This window comes from Cynocephalus volans, chromosome 5 (genome assembly GCF_027409185.1).
Source record: "Cynocephalus volans isolate mCynVol1 chromosome 5, mCynVol1.pri, whole genome shotgun sequence".
NCBI lineage: Eukaryota > Metazoa > Chordata > Mammalia > Dermoptera > Cynocephalidae > Cynocephalus > Cynocephalus volans.
The window spans coordinates 63,239,199-63,258,000 of record NC_084464.1 but is presented as its reverse complement, the minus strand read 5'-3'; the positions used below and the strand labels follow the sequence as shown (position 1 = coordinate 63,258,000).

General features: G+C 41.2%; 1 protein-coding gene across 1 annotated transcript; it reads left to right on the top strand.

Annotated features, from left to right (window-relative positions):
• Positions 1-4,322: 4,322 nt before the first annotated feature.
• Positions 4,323-16,547, top strand: LOC134377834 (glutathione S-transferase A1). The gene is made up of 7 exons (XM_063096562.1): positions 4,323-4,375; positions 8,216-8,329; positions 10,657-10,708; positions 11,683-11,815; positions 13,626-13,767; positions 15,690-15,821; positions 16,343-16,547. The coding sequence occupies exons 2-7, from the start codon at positions 8,243-8,245 to the stop codon at positions 16,463-16,465; spliced, it is 669 nt and encodes a 222-aa protein (XP_062952632.1). The 5' UTR covers positions 4,323-4,375; positions 8,216-8,242; the 3' UTR covers positions 16,466-16,547.
• The last annotated feature ends 2,255 nt before the right edge of the window (positions 16,548-18,802 follow it).

The following is an 18,802-nucleotide window of genomic DNA, read 5'->3' as shown; positions in this document are numbered from 1 at the left end:
CCCTGCCTGACTCTGTATTCATTTATCCATTTCTACAAAATATATTTATTCATATCACTCAAATGCTATATATAGACTTTGCTTGAATGCCAATGCAAATAGAACTGTAAAGAAATCTTCATGAGACAATTGAGGAAAAATGGATGCAGGATATTTCATGAAAGTGAGAAATTATAAATTTTTAGTGTTATTGTGAAGTTATATAGTTATGTCTAGAAAAACAGTATTACATTTTAAAGAAACATACTAAAGTTCTCACCCCAAAATATAGAAATACATATGCACAGTGCTGTTCATTGCAGCATTGCTTGTAATTCCATAAATATTGGAAACAACCTAAATGCCCATACATGGAAGAGGGGTTGCACAAACTGTGATGCATTCATACAATGGAGTACTTTGCAGTAATTAAAAAAAAAATAAGGAAGATATTTGTGAACATAGATGTAGGTGATTTTGAGAATCTATCAGTAAGTGAAAAAACCAACAACAAACAACAAAATGCAAATGAGAATCTATAATAAGAAAGGAGGGGTAGTGAGAAAATAAATATTTGAGCAAATAACGGGAGGGATGAGTCAGAAGTGAATGAGTTTGGTTAGCTGCAGGGGGCGGTGAAAGGGGTGGAAAGAAGAAGGAATGGGAACGGTGTGGTAGGGACAAGGAGGTTCAGATGCTTCTGTGAGGACACTCTTTTATAACTGACTCTTAGTGGTACAGGAAGTGCTCAGTTTCCCTGGGCTCTGGTTTCAGGACAGACCTCTTGGGTTTCAAACCACTCACCCAGGCCTCAGGCCCCTCCTCTGGGCCCTCCCCTAGAGGACAGCTACTGCTGCCAGTTAGACCAGTTTGCAGCACCAACACCTGGCTGGCTTATGCAAATCCAGTGGCTGGGCATGCTCAGTAGAGAGGGTTTATGTAACAGTGATGGCCAGACATGCTCAGTAAAGTGGAGTTTATCCTCTGAATGACCTTCCACTAGAAGTGCTATAGAGCACAGAATATTGTTCAATGTTTTTGGTACATGTGATAGAATTTGACCAAGGGGCGTGCTTCAGGAAGAGGCTGACTGAGCATGTGCAAGACTAATGTTACATAACTGGGAACCATCCCCTTAATTGAATATTGATTAAATAGAGAAACTTTAAAAGCCCAATCCCAGCAGAAGGCAGGGCTGTTGCTCACTCTCCTGGAGCCAGCCTTCACTGTGCCTGTGGGGTGTGTATTTCTTCCTTTTTGTGTTAAACTTACTCTCAGCAAGCAGCTGCTCATTCTCTTGAGCCAACCTGCACTCCGTATTGACTTTAAGTGTATATTTCTTACTTTTGTATTAAACTTGGTATGGGCCCTGCTCAGTCTCTGGAGCTATGCCACACTCTCTATGTGAAATCTGTATCTCTTATTCATTATATTAAACCTGTTCTCACTTTCTACTGTGACTTTGCTCTTGAATTCTTTCCTGGGGCAGAGTCAAGAACCTGGTAAGAGGACAGGGTGGGTTGAGGCCGACTATCGCCCACCCCCGCCCCCCGCCTCCAACATCATAAGAACCATGTCAAGTTTCGCATGTCTGAAAACGAATTCACCAACCGAGATGTGAGGGAAATCCAAAGTGGAATACAAAAACTAGCAACCTAACAGCATTTCAGATGAATAATAGAACCAAACTGATGGGGGTGGGGAAGAAAAGAAATGACCTAAATAACTTTAAAAAGCAACATTTTGACTGGATAGTGTAAGGCTTAAGACAGAAAGAAATCTACAAGACAAAAAGAAAAATACCATACTCATATTGGTAAATTTGTTCCTCACAGAGGTACGAATGATCAATTCTAAAACTATTTTATGTGTACTTGGATTGAACAAATATGTAAATACTGTCTATTTTGGATAATCAGAGCTAGGTTTCTCACTTGTCAGAAAAAGAAGTTACAAACAAGGAAAGGAGATGGCTAAATGAACCTATTGAATTGAAATAGCAGGTATCTGTGTGAGCTCATGGTTTTTGATTACATTTATGCAGATAGATACAGAAAAACATATTGGGGTGTGTGTGTGTGTAATAGAACATACATATATTTCTCACTGGGAAGGGCCTAGTGGTATTGAAACCCCAGAAACAATGAACACACGCAGTGCCCAGGTCCTAGTCTTGACATACCTTCCACAATAAAAGAAGACAAGGATCCTTGAAGAAATGGCTGACTTCAGCGCCAGGGCACAAGAAATATAAAGTAAGCCTGGAACATCTTTGGTACAGAAAATATCTGGAAATGCTCACAAAATGAGGAAACTTGTCATAAAAGACAAAAGCCAACCTGAAGGAGCTCCCCAAGGCCAAAGCTGGAACAATTTGAGCAACAAAATATATATTAATAGTATTCAATTATAACCCTTAGAATAAAATATTCATAAGGCCATACTGATATAAGTAAATGATTGAATAAGCAAATAAATGAGAAGGGATAGCCCTTTGTTACAGAAGAATTCCAATTATTTAACGTAGAAGGAATGAGGCAAATAGAAAATCACCATCAGACAAACGCTAGTAATATTTGCTGCAGGCAAGATCCATAATGGTTGCTAAAGTTAGTGGGTGGAAGCTTATTCAGAAAGAGAATATTTGCATAGTCACAAAGTATCTTCCACAAGGTATTTATTAATCCCAAAGGTATAAGAAGTAACATAGATGACAAACCTGCAGACACTACTTTAATCAAGGGATCAAGGTTAACATCACCATTAATAAGACATACTATGTCTCGCATATGTCTGGAAGTGATACCCTGAGAAGGGAACAGTATAACTTCTGTGATATTTTGTGGAAAATGTGTAATCTCCATCGAATCATAAAAAAAAATCAGACAGACCAAAATTGAGGTACATTCCACAAAATAACCAACCAATACTCTCCAAAAGTGCCAAGATCACTAAAGACAAGCAAAGACTGAGGAACTGTCACAGATTGGAAGTGACTAAGGAGACATGACAGCTAAACACAGTGTGGGGTCCTGGATGGGATCCTGGACTAGCAAATGGGTATTGGATGAAAAACTGGTGAAACCCAAGTAAAGTCTGGAGTTCAGTTGATAGTATTATATTGATGTTAAATTTCTAGTTTTGATCACTGAACTGTGGTTATGTAAAATGTTAACATAAGTAGACACTGGGTGAAGGGTATTTGGAAACTGTACCAGTTCTGCAATTTTTTTTTTTTTTAAAGATGACTGGTAAGGGCATCTTAACCCTTGACTTGGTGTTGTCAGCACTGTGCTCTCCCAAGTGAGCCAGAGGCCGGCCCTCAGTTTTGCAATTTTTCTGTAATGTAAACAACTTCAAAAAAGCTTAAAAGATACACCTTAAATTATTTATTATTTATGAAATAAAGTGTAGGATTTGCTTCAAATATTGTTTTTGTTTTCAAATATTGTTGATAATTATTGAAGGAAGGTGATGAGTAGATCAAGACCCATTATATTGTTCTTTCTACATTTATGCATGTTAGAAAATGTATTTTAGAAAAGAGAAATTATATATATATTTAGTAAGCTCCTTCTTTGTGCTGGGACTGTGGTCAGCCATGAGGATCCAGCAGCCCTCAGGCAGCTCACAGTCAACAGGGGGAAAGCAGATATTAAACACATAATGTCGAAAGAGAGATATGGTAGAGGAAGCACAGGACACCTGGAGTAGGGGAAAGGAGAGTGTTCTAAGCAGAAGAACAACGCATGAAAGGGCCTTGGGCTAGAGAGAAAGGCTGAAGTGCTGCCAAGAAGAAAAGGATTTGCAAATGCCCCCAGGTAATACAGCTGAGACCTTCCCACCCAGGCCTGGATGGGATCCTGGAGCTCTGTCAGATTCTTTGCTCCTATTGAATTTGGCAATGGTAATCATAATTTAGTACTTTTTACAAATTTATATTGCTTCTTATTCTCTCTATCAAGTCCCCTTTCTTGACACCACCCTGCAATGACATGCTCCTCCTCCCCCCACAAAGTTTTTTCATCTGCTATAAACCCTGCGGCCTTTTTGATGAAACCCTCTGCAAGCAGTGTTCAAAGAAGCCTGGTCCCCAGTGACATTCCAGGGTAGCCAAAGAGGCCTGAAATCCCTTGTTTGTGTGCATTTATTTGTGCATTTATTATTTAATCCCTTGTTTGTATGCATTTATTTATTTACTTGAGATGAAACATTGTTGATTTGTCATTTTCCTTCTAGTCTGGCATGGAACTCTGGAGTCTTAAAAGTTGTGGGTGTGGCTGTTGTCTCGGGCCGCACCCCCTTGGGAGAGCTGGGCTTGTCAATATTTAAGCAACTTGCATACACAACAGGAGTTGGAACTGAGGAGAGCAGAGAGGAGCTCGGACTTCGTCAGGTTAGTACTGACCTTATAAATCTTCATAAACGTTCTCACGTGTACTTCACTGGGGAAGTATTTTTAAGTACGTTACTTTGTGCGAGCACTCTGTTCTTATTGTGCTTTCTTTGTGTGCTCAGGAGACATTTCAGGCATTGTTCATTAGTTCCTAAAGGACATGCCTTGAAAGAAAGATAATATTCAAGAATTTAGAAAAGGAGGGCAGAGAATTTGATGGCATAAGAAAAAGAATAAGTGGTATCATTCTGGGCAATGTGGAAATAGAACCATACCAGTGCCAGGCGGTGTGTAGGAGATCACACGAAAGTTGTTTTTTCTACTAAAAAGGATGTATTAGTGTGATACATACTGGAGTCAACGCCCAATTATACTGGATTTAAATTTGGTAGGGTCACATATTTGGGGGCCCACTTCAGCAATGAAAAAAACACAACGTATCTGTGTGGTGGCATGCCTCTCATGAACCTCCAACTGGGAAAGCAATTGTCAATGCCCGCCAATCAGAATCTAAATGTACACTTCCTTCAGTGATTTCACATGCATTAGTTTATTGTTCATGAGTTACTTTGTGACTGGGCACCAAATAGCACGCTCTGTCTCCTCCTCCTCCCTCCTTCGTCTCCTTCATCTTCCTCTTCCTCCTCATTCAGTGTTGCTGGGACCAACGGGTGAGCTGGGTTTAAAGTCTTAAACTTGCAAGTGAGTCTTAAAATTGCAAATGTACAGAACATTTAGGATAGTAAGGCAGGTGGACCTGGATTTACTTCTTAGGCAAACATAAGAACATTAATGCCCTTCTCTTGAACTGTTGTGTTTCTAGTCCAACAAAGGATTTGTGGATTCCTTTTGTTTGCCAAATTAAACATTCCCCTGGGCAACCCTGACAAAGCACTTTTCTTTTTTTTGCACAGTCACTATGATACTACTACGTGGGAGAGTTTTATTGCTTGGATAATTATCTTTACACAGCAGAATGGTGGGTTTTGTAATCAGGATTATTTTATTACCATAATCCTGTCTTATTAACTAACTCTATGATACTGTATTCTAAAACCGCAAGCCCTATAAAGGAAATTAGTTTTAAAAATATGAGGTTCTTGACGTATCTAGCCTAGTCATAGCCTATAGATTGTGTACTGAACTTTGAGTAATGTATGAGCTTGAAGACTGTGACAACTTTACCTCCTGGGAGCTCACAATTTAGTTTTGGGGGGGCGGGCACGAGAATGGTAACCTTTGCAGGCTGTGAAAATTCAATAATAAGGTATAACAGGAAGAAGCTAGTATGAATGTCAGAAGAACTAGGTTCTAATCCAGGCTTTGTCACTAACTAGCTAGCTGGCAAATCACGCTCTCTCTGGGGTTCAACACAATCATCAGAAACATGAAGAAGGGCTGGATGACTCCTCAGATCCTTTCTAGCTCTGTAAGTGGGGAAGTCTGAGGGCAGAGCTAGATACATCAGTAGTGCATATAATAAGGCACATGAAATCACCAGGTAGGATATAACATCATGAGAGTCAGTAGTGCCCTGGAATAATTGCCAACATAAAAAGAATAAAACAAAGGTCATAAATGGGAAAGCCTCAGAATCACAAAGAGACCCTGTGAAAAGTCCCATTTGTGTTGGAGCTGTCCAAGGCAAAACAGAATGAATACACAGGAAAAAAAAAAAAAATAGTGACCATGGGAGATGATATTGAAATAGTAATGGAGAATGAGCACTTTATAATATGTTACAGACTGATTTTTCGACAACCTCAATGGGCAACCATAATCTAAGGGTAAGAAGGCAGACAACTAAGGGGTAGGTAGAAAATCCACTGGGTTTGGATGATGCTATCCTGGAAGTCAGGAGGCCACCAGGGCAGAGGGGCAGGGTCCTCGGTTTCCCTAGGCTGGCAGCCTTCCCACCTTGCTCTGACCTGCTTGGCTAAGAGTCATGATTCTTGGGTTGGGATTCCCAGGAACCCATATTGTGGAGTCATGGATGGGCACATTCTGCTCTGCCTGTTCTCTACAAGCCTGTCTTTCTGACTAGATCTAAACCCCTTTAGGGCAGGGACCAAATCAGACTCGTTTCTTGTTCCCTGGCAGCCATCGCCAATGCTTGTTACACAGAAACTGCTCAATGAGTGTGAGTTAGGAAGTTCAAATAAAACTTCTTAAAGAGAGAAATACATTTACAAGTGCACCAGCAATAAGGTGGCAAAGAAACAAATAAATAAATAAATAAAAGTTCCCCTGGAACATTTAAACTATTTTGACAAATAAAAACTCAAGTTTCACATATCTTTTTTGAAACATAACTATTGTGTAAAGAGAAACACATTGTGCTAAAAAGTCAACCACCACAAAATCTTGCAAAAAATTGTTTAAATGTTTTCTGACTAGTGGTCTGGTGACTAAAATTGAGACTGAAATTGTCCCACCCTAAATAGAGACAATTGAAGCCTTGGTTTTTAATGAATCCTGTGCTTTTGTACTTATACCACTGATTAAATTTGCCTAACACCATTGCTGCACCTGCCTAGTCATTGTGTGAGGTGCTCTCTTTGGCTCCCACAAATGTGCTATTCTAAGCATCTTGGAATGAGCAGCGATTCTCAGCCGGGAGTGACTTTGTCCCCCAGAGGACATTTGGCAATGTCTGGAGAGGTTTTTGATTGTTATGATTGGGTCTGGGGACATAGCACTGTGCTACTGCACCCAGTGAGGCCAGGGGTGCTGCCTAGTAAATATCCTCCAGTGCAGGACAGCCCCCCACAACAAAGAATTACCCAGCCCAAATGTCAATAGTGCAGAAAAACTTTGGAATAGAGCAACAGCTGTCAAACTTCTTTGGCTTATCCTAGCTAAATGCATTTCTTATATTTTAAAATGACCCAGAGCACACAGTCACAAATGCACACTCACACACAACATAAATGTAACTAAAATTAAAGTTTCACCAAAAAAGACTTACTCTTACCACATATTATACATGCTGATATTATATGGCAACTTAAAAATGCTACTCAGAACCTACTGGTTGATTTCACAACCCGCTAATAGGTCATGACCCAAAGTTTGCAAAACATTAGTATAGAGAAATGCCAAGACTGATTTGAAATTTTGAATTTCAAAAACTTTGTGTTTGAATGCAAGGTTCACCATGTTGCATAACCTCTGTAAATATCAGTAACCTCAACTTAGAATACTAACAAGATCTACATCAGGTAATTTTTATAATGGTTAAATGAGGGTAAAAATGAGAAATTGCCTATTGTGTCATAGACAACAAACCAATGTTAATTTCTTTCCTTATATTAAAAGTTAATGCAGAAACAATCGTTTTTCTAGACTGTAAAATAAAATTTACCCAGCAGTGGAAAAATATAAAATTCCAATAGAAAAGAGAAATGAGCACCTTCTGTGAGGAGAATTTAGGTTTTGGTACCAGTCAGGGCAAGACTAAGCCCCAGTTAACGCTTATGAACAAATACAGCCTAACAGCCTTAGAGCGGAGTGACTTTGCCTCCTCTGTCTTCTCCTGTCAGTGATGTCCTCTGGTTTCCAGGCCCTCTCCCAAGCTCCCGAGGTCTTCACCTGTGTAGGATCTAGGCTGGTTTATTTAGGTCCTCAAGGTGAGGACAGATGGCAACATGAGACTTGTTCCATGCAATTTTACTCTGGTGGCCACAGATGGGTGAGAATATGGGCCAAGGAAAGCCTTCCTGGGACTCCTCCAACTCTGCCGTGAGAATGCAGATACTCGCTCCCTCTGTATTGTTGGTCCTGTTCAACCATGCATCCTACAGTACATCTTTGATTCCATGGTTTCATTCATTCATTCAGCTTTAGAGAAGCCAGGAGACTGCTATCATGGCGGGGAAGCCCAAGCTTCACTACTTCGATGGACGGGGCAGAATGGAATCCATCCGGTGGCTCCTGGCTGCAGCTGGAGTGGAGGTAGGCTCTGAATTAGGTCATCTTAACTCGGATCTAAAATTGACTATACTTTTCTAATCAGAACCTGGTACCTACTAGGTGCTCAACAAGATAATTGCTGAATGAATGTACTCACTTTTAAACATGACGTTTGTTAATCCACTTCTTCCCAACACTCATTTATGGTTTATATTTTAACTTTAAACACATTTAGTCTCATATGTATTTTACTTTTTTATAAAGTTGTATGTTATTATGTATTTTTAAAATTTTAAATATTTTAACATTTATTTCTACATATTTGTGGGGTATAGTGTGTTGTTTCAATACATGCATACACTACACAATGATTCACTTGGGGTAGATAGCATAGTTTTGTACCCATTTATATTTTACTTTTTTATTATGTGAATTTATAGCATGTATAAAAATACACAGAAAATACAATGATCCTCTTTGTTTCAGTCACCCATCTGTAATAATTACCAATTCAAGCCAATCTTGTTTCATCTGTTTCTGCCTTTGGTCATAATATAATAGTCAAAGTACTTTTCTAATTCAGGAGACTTCCATACTAGATGACCTGTGAATAATCTTGTCTTAAATAAAAATATCCCCAGCTATTAAGGAAAGAATGCATTGATTTGACCAAATGAAAATTTTAAATATCTGCCCATGAAAGAGCACATAAACAATTAAAAGATATTTTTAAAAGAAAAAAAAGAAAAATCAACTAATCACACTGTATGGACCTTATTTAGATTTGGATTTAAACAAACTATAAAATATAATGGATGACACTTATATAGCAATTAGAAAGCTGAATACTGACTGAATAGTAGATGATATTAAAGAGTTACTATTGATAATTTTTTAGCGTGATTTTGTGTGTGATTTTAGGTGTGATGTTATTTTTTAAAGTAGTTCTTATGTTTTAGAGTTGCACATTGAAGTATTTAGGATGAGATAATGATACCTCAGATTTATTTCATATTAGATCCAGGTGGGGAGAGAGGCTGGGCATATAGATGAAACAAGATAGGCTCGTGTTGTTAATTATTAAAGCTGGGTGACTGAAACAAAGGTCATAGTATTTTCTGTGTATTTTTAATTCATGCTATAAATTTACATAACAAAACAAAATATAAATGAAACTAAATGTGATTAGATGTGAAATATAAACCATGAGTATGGGCAGTGAGTGGATTATAATAAACTGCATGTGAAAGAGTGAGAACATTCACTCACCAATTATCTTGTTGAGCACCTAGTAGGTCAGGTTTTGTGCCAGGTTCTGGGGATACCCAGTGAACAAAACAGACATGGTCCTTGCCCTCGGGCAGTCCCATGTACCTGTGACGATGCAGATAAGTAAGTAGGAGATTAAAATGAGAGGTGGGAGCATCTAGAAGAACATCCAAGCATTTCACAGGGTTAAAATGACATTTTTCTGGTGTTTGAACAGGAAATGCTGGTAGGTTTCTATGTGACTCGGTTGAGTGCTGTCCTCTAGAGGTGACACTGAGAAAAACACATCTCAGACCACACCAGAGGCACCCAGCAACTGTGTGAGGGTTTTCCTGGGGAGTGAGTCATGGACAAAGTCAGGAGATCTTTCAGTTCAGATGGCAGCAGAAAGGGGGAGTTTCAGGCTGAGGTGATGACCTGTGAAGGGAACTTTTAGTACATTCCCTTCAGCTTCATAGCAACGTGTTTACCTAAGCCTTGAGATTACTCTTTCCCAATTCCTTCATGAGTGCATGGGACTTTAGCCTAATCCTTTCTCAATTTCATGAAGAAATAAGCACACAAACAATCCAAAGAGAGCCATTCCAGGTGATTTCTTCAACAAAATAATTCCTTATAAACTATGATAATGGAAAGAAGTGATGTAAATTTTGCCACCAGAGGACCCTTGGTGGCAAAATTGTGGGAGTTCATTTAGCCTGTGGCAAACCTCACGGTGGAGACATATAAGGCTGTGGTCTGATCTCACTTGGAGACACAGGCTTTCCTTAAATATTGCAACACCATAACTAGAAAACTGCCCAGTCCCTTCACTCCAGTGTCATCCCCTTCCAAACCATGACCAAACCATGGACATGGGTGAGGTCAAGTTGGAGCTGAAGTGAACTACAAGAAAGCTATGTGCAGTGATAAATGCCCTTTTCTTGACGGATCTAATCCAAATTTACAGATGGCCATGACCAGACTGCCCTGTGGATGCTGACAAACTCAGAAATCTGACTTCTCCATATTATGTACCAGACAGGGGCCCCCTCAAGTTTAAAAGCCTTTAATGCTATGGAATCAACTAATATGAACTTATTTACTGTTTCTACCTCCAGTTTGAAGAGAAATTTATAAAAACTGCAGAAGATTTGGAAAAGTTAAGAAACGGTAAGACCAAGTATCCAAATGCCTCTGATGAGGGCATCCAGGGGAAGGTATAAGTGGAGGTTTATCACGAGGCAATGCCTATGTGTCTGTAGGGTGGTAGTTGGGGTGGTAGAGGGGGAGCAGAGTGCCTAAAATGTAAGCGGTGAGGCCGCTTGAACAGGTCTTGCCACTCTCTCAGAGCTTAGACAGGGTTGACCTTTCTGAATATTTGCAAAAGGAACCATCCCTGTGCCCCAAGAATGCCCTCTCCTTGGTTCCTCATGTTTCTGCAGCGCGAATGAGCTAGAATCGGCTCAGGATCCCACAGTGCCCTCCCTGTCCAGGACACACAAAGACATGCACAGACAAAAGGATAGCTGTGGCAGTCACCTTGAGTCCATTTTTTTTTTATGGGTTTGACAAAGTGGTATCCTAGCAATCCTATGGACTTAGATATGAGGTGGTGTTGACTTAGTTGGGAGTCCAAGTGAGAGTGGGAGGAAAGAGATAAAGAGCAAGGGCCAGCAGCCATGGGGTCACACCCATTGTAGTGGGGTTATTTGCACAGCACACTGAGGGCTCTAGAGAGATTTCTCTCTTAGAACTGGCCTTGATGCCGTGAACACCATGAGACTTGGGGAACTTCCCATTTTAAATGGCATCTGGCTGGTGGCTCAGTTCAGCCCCTCCCAACTCCTTCCTAAAATATTCATGGAGAAAAACTAAACACAAAAATTACAGGTACCAACCATGTATCTGGGTGGGAAATAAAAACATAAATGAAATAACAGAATAAGAAGTAAAAAGGGGCTATTACAGAAAAAAAAAAAAAAGAACTAGGAATCTGGAACTAAAGTGCTATTTCAGCTGAAAAATTACCAGGTGAAAAAAATTTCCTCATTTTATATCTTTGGTCATTTCAGCAAACAATTTTCATCCTGAAAGTTTGGACTCATAGACATTTCACTCTTTTTCTTCTGTCGTTATTTCCAAAGATGGGAGTTTGATGTTCCAGCAAGTGCCCATGGTTGAGATTGACGGGATGAAGCTGGTGCAGACCAGAGCCATTCTCAACTACATCGCCACCAAGTACAACCTCAACGGGAAAGACATGAAGGAGAGAGCCCTGTACGGTCTATTTTCTGATCTGACATCAACAGATAACACAGGGATGATTTAGGTCTTCCCTGGAGTGAGCAGGACCATGCCAGGGACATCGGGACGAGCAGTGGCCTGGGCCTTGGGTGTGTAGACTGAGGTCCAGGATCGCAGAGTCCTGTGGGGAGGGGGAAGAATAAACGTGGGATGGATTCAGGCAAGTGTGCTATTAGAAGAGGATGCAGTCCGTGGATATAGCATGTGACAGAGGGTTCCAAACACTGATGAGCCATGAGTCAGGAGTATGCCAGAAGCATGACTCCAGGTGTTCGGGCCGTTAAAGGCTTGGGGACTCCAGCTGGCAGCTCAGGACAAGGGACAAAGTGTCTGAGTGTCTAGCAGAGAAGGCCTTGGAAAGGAAGGAGCCAAAGGAGCTCATTCTCAAGTTCAAAATTACAAGACTGATGGCCAAGAACCTGTTATCAGCCAATATATGGACTGGTTAATTTGGCAAGGGTTAGTAGAGGCTGGTGCCCAGGATGCCAGGGTAACCTCGAGCATTTTGATATAGGTTTGAAGCAGCCAGATATATTCAATACCACAAAGCTTGGGCGTCTCCTCCCTGTCATGATGGGATTGCGTGATTGAAAATAAAATCTTGGATGGAAATTGGGCACTTCCTTAAAAAGTTAAATGTAGAGTTACCATACGACCCAGCAATTCCTCTACTAAGTATATCCCCCCCAAAATCAAAAACACATCCACATGAAATCTTGTGCACAATGTACAATGCAAATACCAGCATTATTAATGATATTCAAAAGGTGGAAACAACTCAGATATCCACTGATGGATCAATGGAGGAACAAAATACACAATAGTCACACGATGGCATATTACACGGCCCCGAGAAGGAATGAAGTAGTGGTGCATGCTACAACATGGATGAACCTTGAAAATGTTATGTTACGTCAAAGAAACCAGACACAGGAGGACACCTATTGTAGGATTTCTTTTGAATGAGATGTTCAGAATATTCAAATCCAGGGAGACAGAAAGCAGATTTAGTTGTTGGCTGGGGCTCGGGTGGTGAGGGTTGGGGGGAAGTGAGGAGTGACTGACAATGGGTACAGGATTTCTTTTGGGTGATAAAAACATCTGGAACTAGAATGTGGTTTTAGTTGCAGAATTCTGTGAATGCATAAACACCACTGAATAGTATATATTAAAGGGGTGAAAATTATGGTATGTGAATGTGTGTTAACGAAGTTGTTATTTTAGAAAGTATTGTGGAAAACCCAGTTTAAAACAAAAGGAAAAAAAGGTCTCCTGTAATGTGCACTGGTTGTAATATTATAAAGAATTGCACCATGTAAGGGGATATTTTAGGTGGGATCTTGAGAAATACCAACGTGGCTAGAATGGGGCAGTAGCACGTGAGATTGCTCAGGAGGCAGGCCTTTGGTCATGGGGACCACTCTAAGTTTATGCACAGAAGCAACAACAGCAGAGATAGCACACCCTGTGTATAGTGTCAGTGGTTACTTGAAGGGATTCCATGAATTTCTCTCATGTCTGGGCTCTGGCTGAGTCACTGATGCTCTTTCTACCTGTATTTGGTCATGTGTTTTATGAAATTTTTAAACATATATCTATATGCTGATAGGTTGTCTAAGAAGTACATGTTAATGTATAAGTAAAAATCGTAGAATAATGACTGGCATATAAAGGTCACCTGCTGGAGGCAAATTACTTTGCTATCACCTGACACTCTATTCTCTTGGGTTTTTGAACCATAGTCTAAGGCAGGAGGCTTTGACTGTTTGTATCTGTCTTTCAGGATTGAAATGTATGCAGAAGGTGTGGCAGATTTGAGTGAAATGATCATGCTTCTGCCCTTTTGTCCTCCTGATCAAAAAGATGCAAAGATTGCTCTGACCAAAGACAAAACAACAAATCGCTATTTCCCTGCCTTTGAAAAAGTAAGTGAAGCTGTTCAATGATTTGGGGCCCTGAGTTTAGAGAATCAAAATAGCGCCCGCATATTCATGGGACATTGACCTTCATTCCAAGGACACTTCCTGAACATCAGTACAGGACTCTGACTCTCAAATCATTTTATAAAAATGGACTGTGAAGAAGAATCATACCACTGATACCCAAGTTATAACTTTTCAGCAAAGTTTTTGTTACCTTGATCTCAATCTAGCATTTTCTTCAACAGAATTTCAGAGTCATATTAAGCCGTTGGGTTGAGGAAGGCTCTGAGCCACGCTAGAGGTGGGGCTAGATCCTGCAGATCACCATGGGCTTTGATTCAAGAGGACCGTGATGAAAGCAATACAGCAGAAAACATTCTGGCACCACATGTATGGAGACACGAGACCAGCTGCCCATCAGGAGAATATTGTAGTGTTTCAGGAATGGATGAGAAATATGTAAATAGGGATCATAGCAGAGGGATGATGAGGAAGAATTAGATGAAGAGATGTTAAGAAAAAAATAATCTACAGAATTTGGAGACATGACTTTCAGACTTTACAGGAAAGCCATGAAAACTAAAGAAAAAAGTTCCATCATTGGTTACTTAGTATCTAGCTCAGTTAATGTTTCCAATGTAAAAAGAGACCATTTCAAGGTCAAAACTAATTGAAATTGTGCTAACTAAAAATGTTAAACCTAAAAAATGGTATTAAAATATACCGGAGGCTAAAAGAAAGAAAAACTAATACCTAATGCTTCTTTCTAAAGTATTAGATCATTCTTTCATTCATCCAACAATTGTTAAATTATTGCTTGTGTGTCAGGCCCTGTGCAAGGAGGGAAGTGTTTAAGAGCAATCAGATCCTCAGTTACGCCTGCTGGCCCTTGTGGTTCTGACAGTTTAGGGCACATTCACAGGGTGACAAGCTCTACAGTTATTACAGTGTAATTAAATTTATACTGTGAAATTGAAGAGCCCCATGATAACAGAAATGAACAATATTTGTTTTTGTACCAAATAACCAATTATCCATACTTCTATACTATAAAAAAAGGTATTTACCAACATATTATTTTACTTGGTGGTGCCATTTGTGTTTTTTCTCCTTGTTCTTGATGATTTGCACACTGCTGGAATATTTTAATAAATATTACATATTACCACAAAATTTTCTTTTGAGGAAATTTATACACCAAGAAAAGTTGGAAGAAATGTACAATGAACACATGCATACCCACCATCCCGATAGCAACACTAGCATCTTATTATGTTTGCTTTATCATAGATGCCCGTCTCTCTGCCCTTCTCTCAATCAATTAAACATACATTTTTCATGCATTCAAGGAAAGTTGCAGACATCAGTGCAGATCATCCCTAGGCCATCCAGCATGCAGCTTATCACAGTGTAAGTAGAAGGCAGAGCCAACGTTGCAAGGGAGATGACGGATTCAGGTTCACCCAGGTTTCCTTCAGATCCCAGAGAGAGAGGCCAGGAGGTGAGAAGAGCAGACGAGAGGAGAATCACAGACTCTGCTGTCACGAAGTGGAGTCGCTGCCCAAGTGGGACTGGAGAGAGAGAGCAGAGTGGAAAGCCATGTCCTGAAGTTTCAGGGCCGCAGCCTTGTAGGGTGTGGGGTAGACAGACACTTGGTGCTGCAGGAACTTGTGGAAGATGCAGGTGAGGCTGGGATCCCGCAGCGATGTGGGAATGACAGCAAATGGTAGCCTGGTCTTCAACTGAGAAGTGAGCAAACCCATTTCACGCTGTCCTCATGAATCAGGGCTGGTGGAGAAAGGTCTGGAGCTCTGCACCCTCCTGGTGAGGCAGCAGAGGTGGGAGAGTCAGGCTGCAGAGGCTCAGGGAGAAGCAGGGCCCAGCCTGACTGTGCGTGTTCACCATCTGATTCCTCGAATTGGCAGGTGTTGAAGAGCCACGGACAAGACTACCTTGTTGGCAACAGGCTGAGCCGGGCTGACATTCACCTGGTTGAACTTCTCTACTGTGTAGAAGAGCTTGACCCCAGCCTTATCAGCAACTTCCCTCTGCTGAAGGTGATCTGCTTTATGCCCCTAGAGAGGCAGCCCCACATCTCCCATCTTGGAATCTCATATTTGGACCCTTGGGCTGGTGACATTCTGACCCCAGCCCTCTCCAGCCTTCACTGTCCACACCCCCCACCCCCCTTTTATTTTGTGTCTTCTTTTCCATCTCAATTTTTCCACATCTTCATTTCTCTTGCTTGGAGACTTATCTGTGTCAATATCCGACAGACTCATTGTTCTCTGTATTGCACAAGAGCCATGAATCAATAGGATTAATAGTGTAAGGAAAAAGGGGAAGACTGTGAAGTGCATAATGTCTGAAAGACACCCTCCGGGGAAATGCTACTGAGCTATGTTTTCTTCCTCCTACCTTCATTTCTCACCGGAGTCTGTTTTCCAGCCCCTGTACTGGTGCTGGTGGAGCGGACTCAGTGAGTCTTTTTCTAGGAGGGTCTCTGATCGCATGGGTTATGTCAACAATGGGTTGAGCTTTGAGTTTCACTCTGATGCTATGTTCTTGTGGATTGCAGGCTCTGAAAACCAGAATCAGCAACCTCCCCACTGTGAAGAAGTTTCTACAGCCTGGCAGCCAGAGGAAGCCTCCCATAGATGAAAAAGGTTTAGAAGAGGCAAGGAAGATTTTCAGGTTTTAATAAAACAGGCATGGATGCCAAGCACATGCCAATGGAACTTGTCGAGATTTACCACAAAAGAATGCCTCACCTAAATGTTGATACTGGCTATTATGAAGCTAATTAATGTTTTCCAAATTATATATGCTAAATAAAAAATCAAACTCGTATGAGGAGGCTTAGTTAAAATCTATTCCTTTTTATTAGGATCTGATATGAAATCAAATTTCTAATCACATTTAACCTGTCTTTTTCTTGGAATTAAAAGTTTAATAAAAAAAGGAAAATGTAGATTGTGTGGTTTGTTTGACTTTTCCAAGAATTTACATCTGTCATATAGCTTATCAAAGAGTCAAGTGTAGAAATTACTTCTGACATTCTCAAGTACACACAGGGACATAGTAACCTTTCTGGGTACTGGCATTATGAAATTTTCTTGTTTTCTTGGAGAGCTATCTTATTTCTGATAATAAAAATATTTTTTCTTACGCATTTTTCAGACAGCAATTATGTCTACCATGAGTAGACACATCAGTGTTCTAGGAGGTGGTGAATTAATGACAACAAAACCCAGTCAACCTCTGTTCTTAGGTGACCCTGTGTCCCTGACAGTGCACGCACCCCAGCACATCTGCACTCCATTCCGTAACGTTCTGTGGGGCCTGGCATGAGCCTTGCTCTCAGTTCTCTCAGTGCTGCTCAGACCTGGGCTTCCAAGATACAGATGATAGATGTGAATTATATATAAAGGAATATAGGTAAAATCATTTTCCCCTGTGTGTCACTGTGCCAGAGTGCTTGGATTAGGAGTGATTTCTGGCTTCAGCTGCATAAAAGCCTACACTGTTAATCTGTCTCAGGAAATCTGGGCTTTGGTGTATTTAGTTCTCCTTCTCTCGGAGTGAGCTTCCCCACAGTTGGGGGATGGGGAGGTGGGAGGCAGCCGACCGGCTCTGGGGTGGGGGGGTGCTCCCCGACTGTAGCTATACTCTGCTCTAGCCAGTTCTCTACTTACAACCAGAGTGGCTTTTCTAGAATGCAAATCTGAATATCACTGCCTTTCTTTAAATTCTTTAGTGCATCCCCATTGCCTGCTCAAAGAGCCCTCACACCCCACCTCACTCCCTGATCTCCAGCCCAAGCAACCCCCTGAGCATGGGGGGGCCTCTTGCCTCTGTGCCTGGGCACATTTGCTAGCCCTGCCTGGCAAGCTCTTTCCCGCCTGGCCACACTTAAGTCCCCACCTCGTCGCTTCCCAGGGAGCGCTGCTCTCTCCTCTGTGCCCTCCACAGAGCCCCAGCAAACCTCTAACAACACCTAAAAGCCACTGTGTCTCCTCCACTGTCCTGTGAGCTCCTGGTGTGTGGCAGGCCCTGCTGAGTCTCCAGTGCTTCATCACAAGCAGATCATGATGCAGTGCACAACTCCATGGACACTTTGAGGACCCAGGGGTAGGAATCTTGGCTTTCAGCACTCCTCACATATCCTCACACCCCCTGCCTGACCCTGTCTGCTTGATTCATCCATTTCGACAAATATGTGTATTCATGTCCTTCCAATGCTATGTATCGACCTTGCTTGGATGTTGATGTAAATGACCTAAATGCAAAGAAATCTTCATGTGACTATCAGAGGAATTAGAATGCAAAATATTTGACGAAATTAATAAATAATAAGATGAAATCCAGAAATTATAAAATAAAATTTCAATGTGATAAGAGACTAGTGTGATTATGTTGAGAAAAGTTCTTATTTTTGAGAGATAAATTCTGTATTTTTTGATGAAATTATATGGTGTCTGGCATTTGCTTCAAAATAATCCTGTGGTAGTGGGGAGAAGGTGGGAGTGTGTATTAGTTTCTCGTGGCTCCCATAACAGATTACCACAAACTAGGTGGCTTGAAACAACAGAAGCATATTCTATCCCCCTTGTGCAGGCCCCAAGTCTGCAGTGAGGGTTTTGGCAGCGCCACACACCCTGGAAGCTCCAGGGGAGAATCCTTTCCCACCTCTTCCAGCTTCCAGTGACTCTCGGAATCCCTCGCTATCTGTGGACCATGGCCACAACACTCTAATCTCTGCCTCTGTCCTCCACACCTCACCCTCTGTGTGTCAGTGTCACCTCTTCTCTCTGTCATGGGGATGCTCATCGTTGGATTTAGGGCCTGACCAGATAATCCAGAATGATCTCATCGCAGTTTCCTTCACTTAATTACACCTGCAAAGACCCTTTTTCCAGGTAAGGTCATGTTCACAGGATCCAGGAATTTGGATGTAGACCTATGTTTTGGGGGACCACCATATATTAACTCACTACAGGATGTAGATGAAGAAAGACTGCTGGCAATTGTTGAAGCA

Excerpts from the sequence above, each read along its gene's own strand:
- LOC134377834 (XM_063096562.1), top strand. The coding sequence starts at position 8,243 with ATGGCGGGGAAGCCCAAGCTTCACTACTTCGATGGACGGGGCAGAATG. Across the intron at positions 11,816-13,625 it reads GACATGAAGGAGAGAGCCCT|GATTGAAATGTATGCAGAAG; the intron begins GTACGGTCTATT and ends TCTGTCTTTCAG. Across the intron at positions 15,822-16,342 it reads GCAACTTCCCTCTGCTGAAG|GCTCTGAAAACCAGAATCAG; the intron begins GTGATCTGCTTT and ends TGTGGATTGCAG.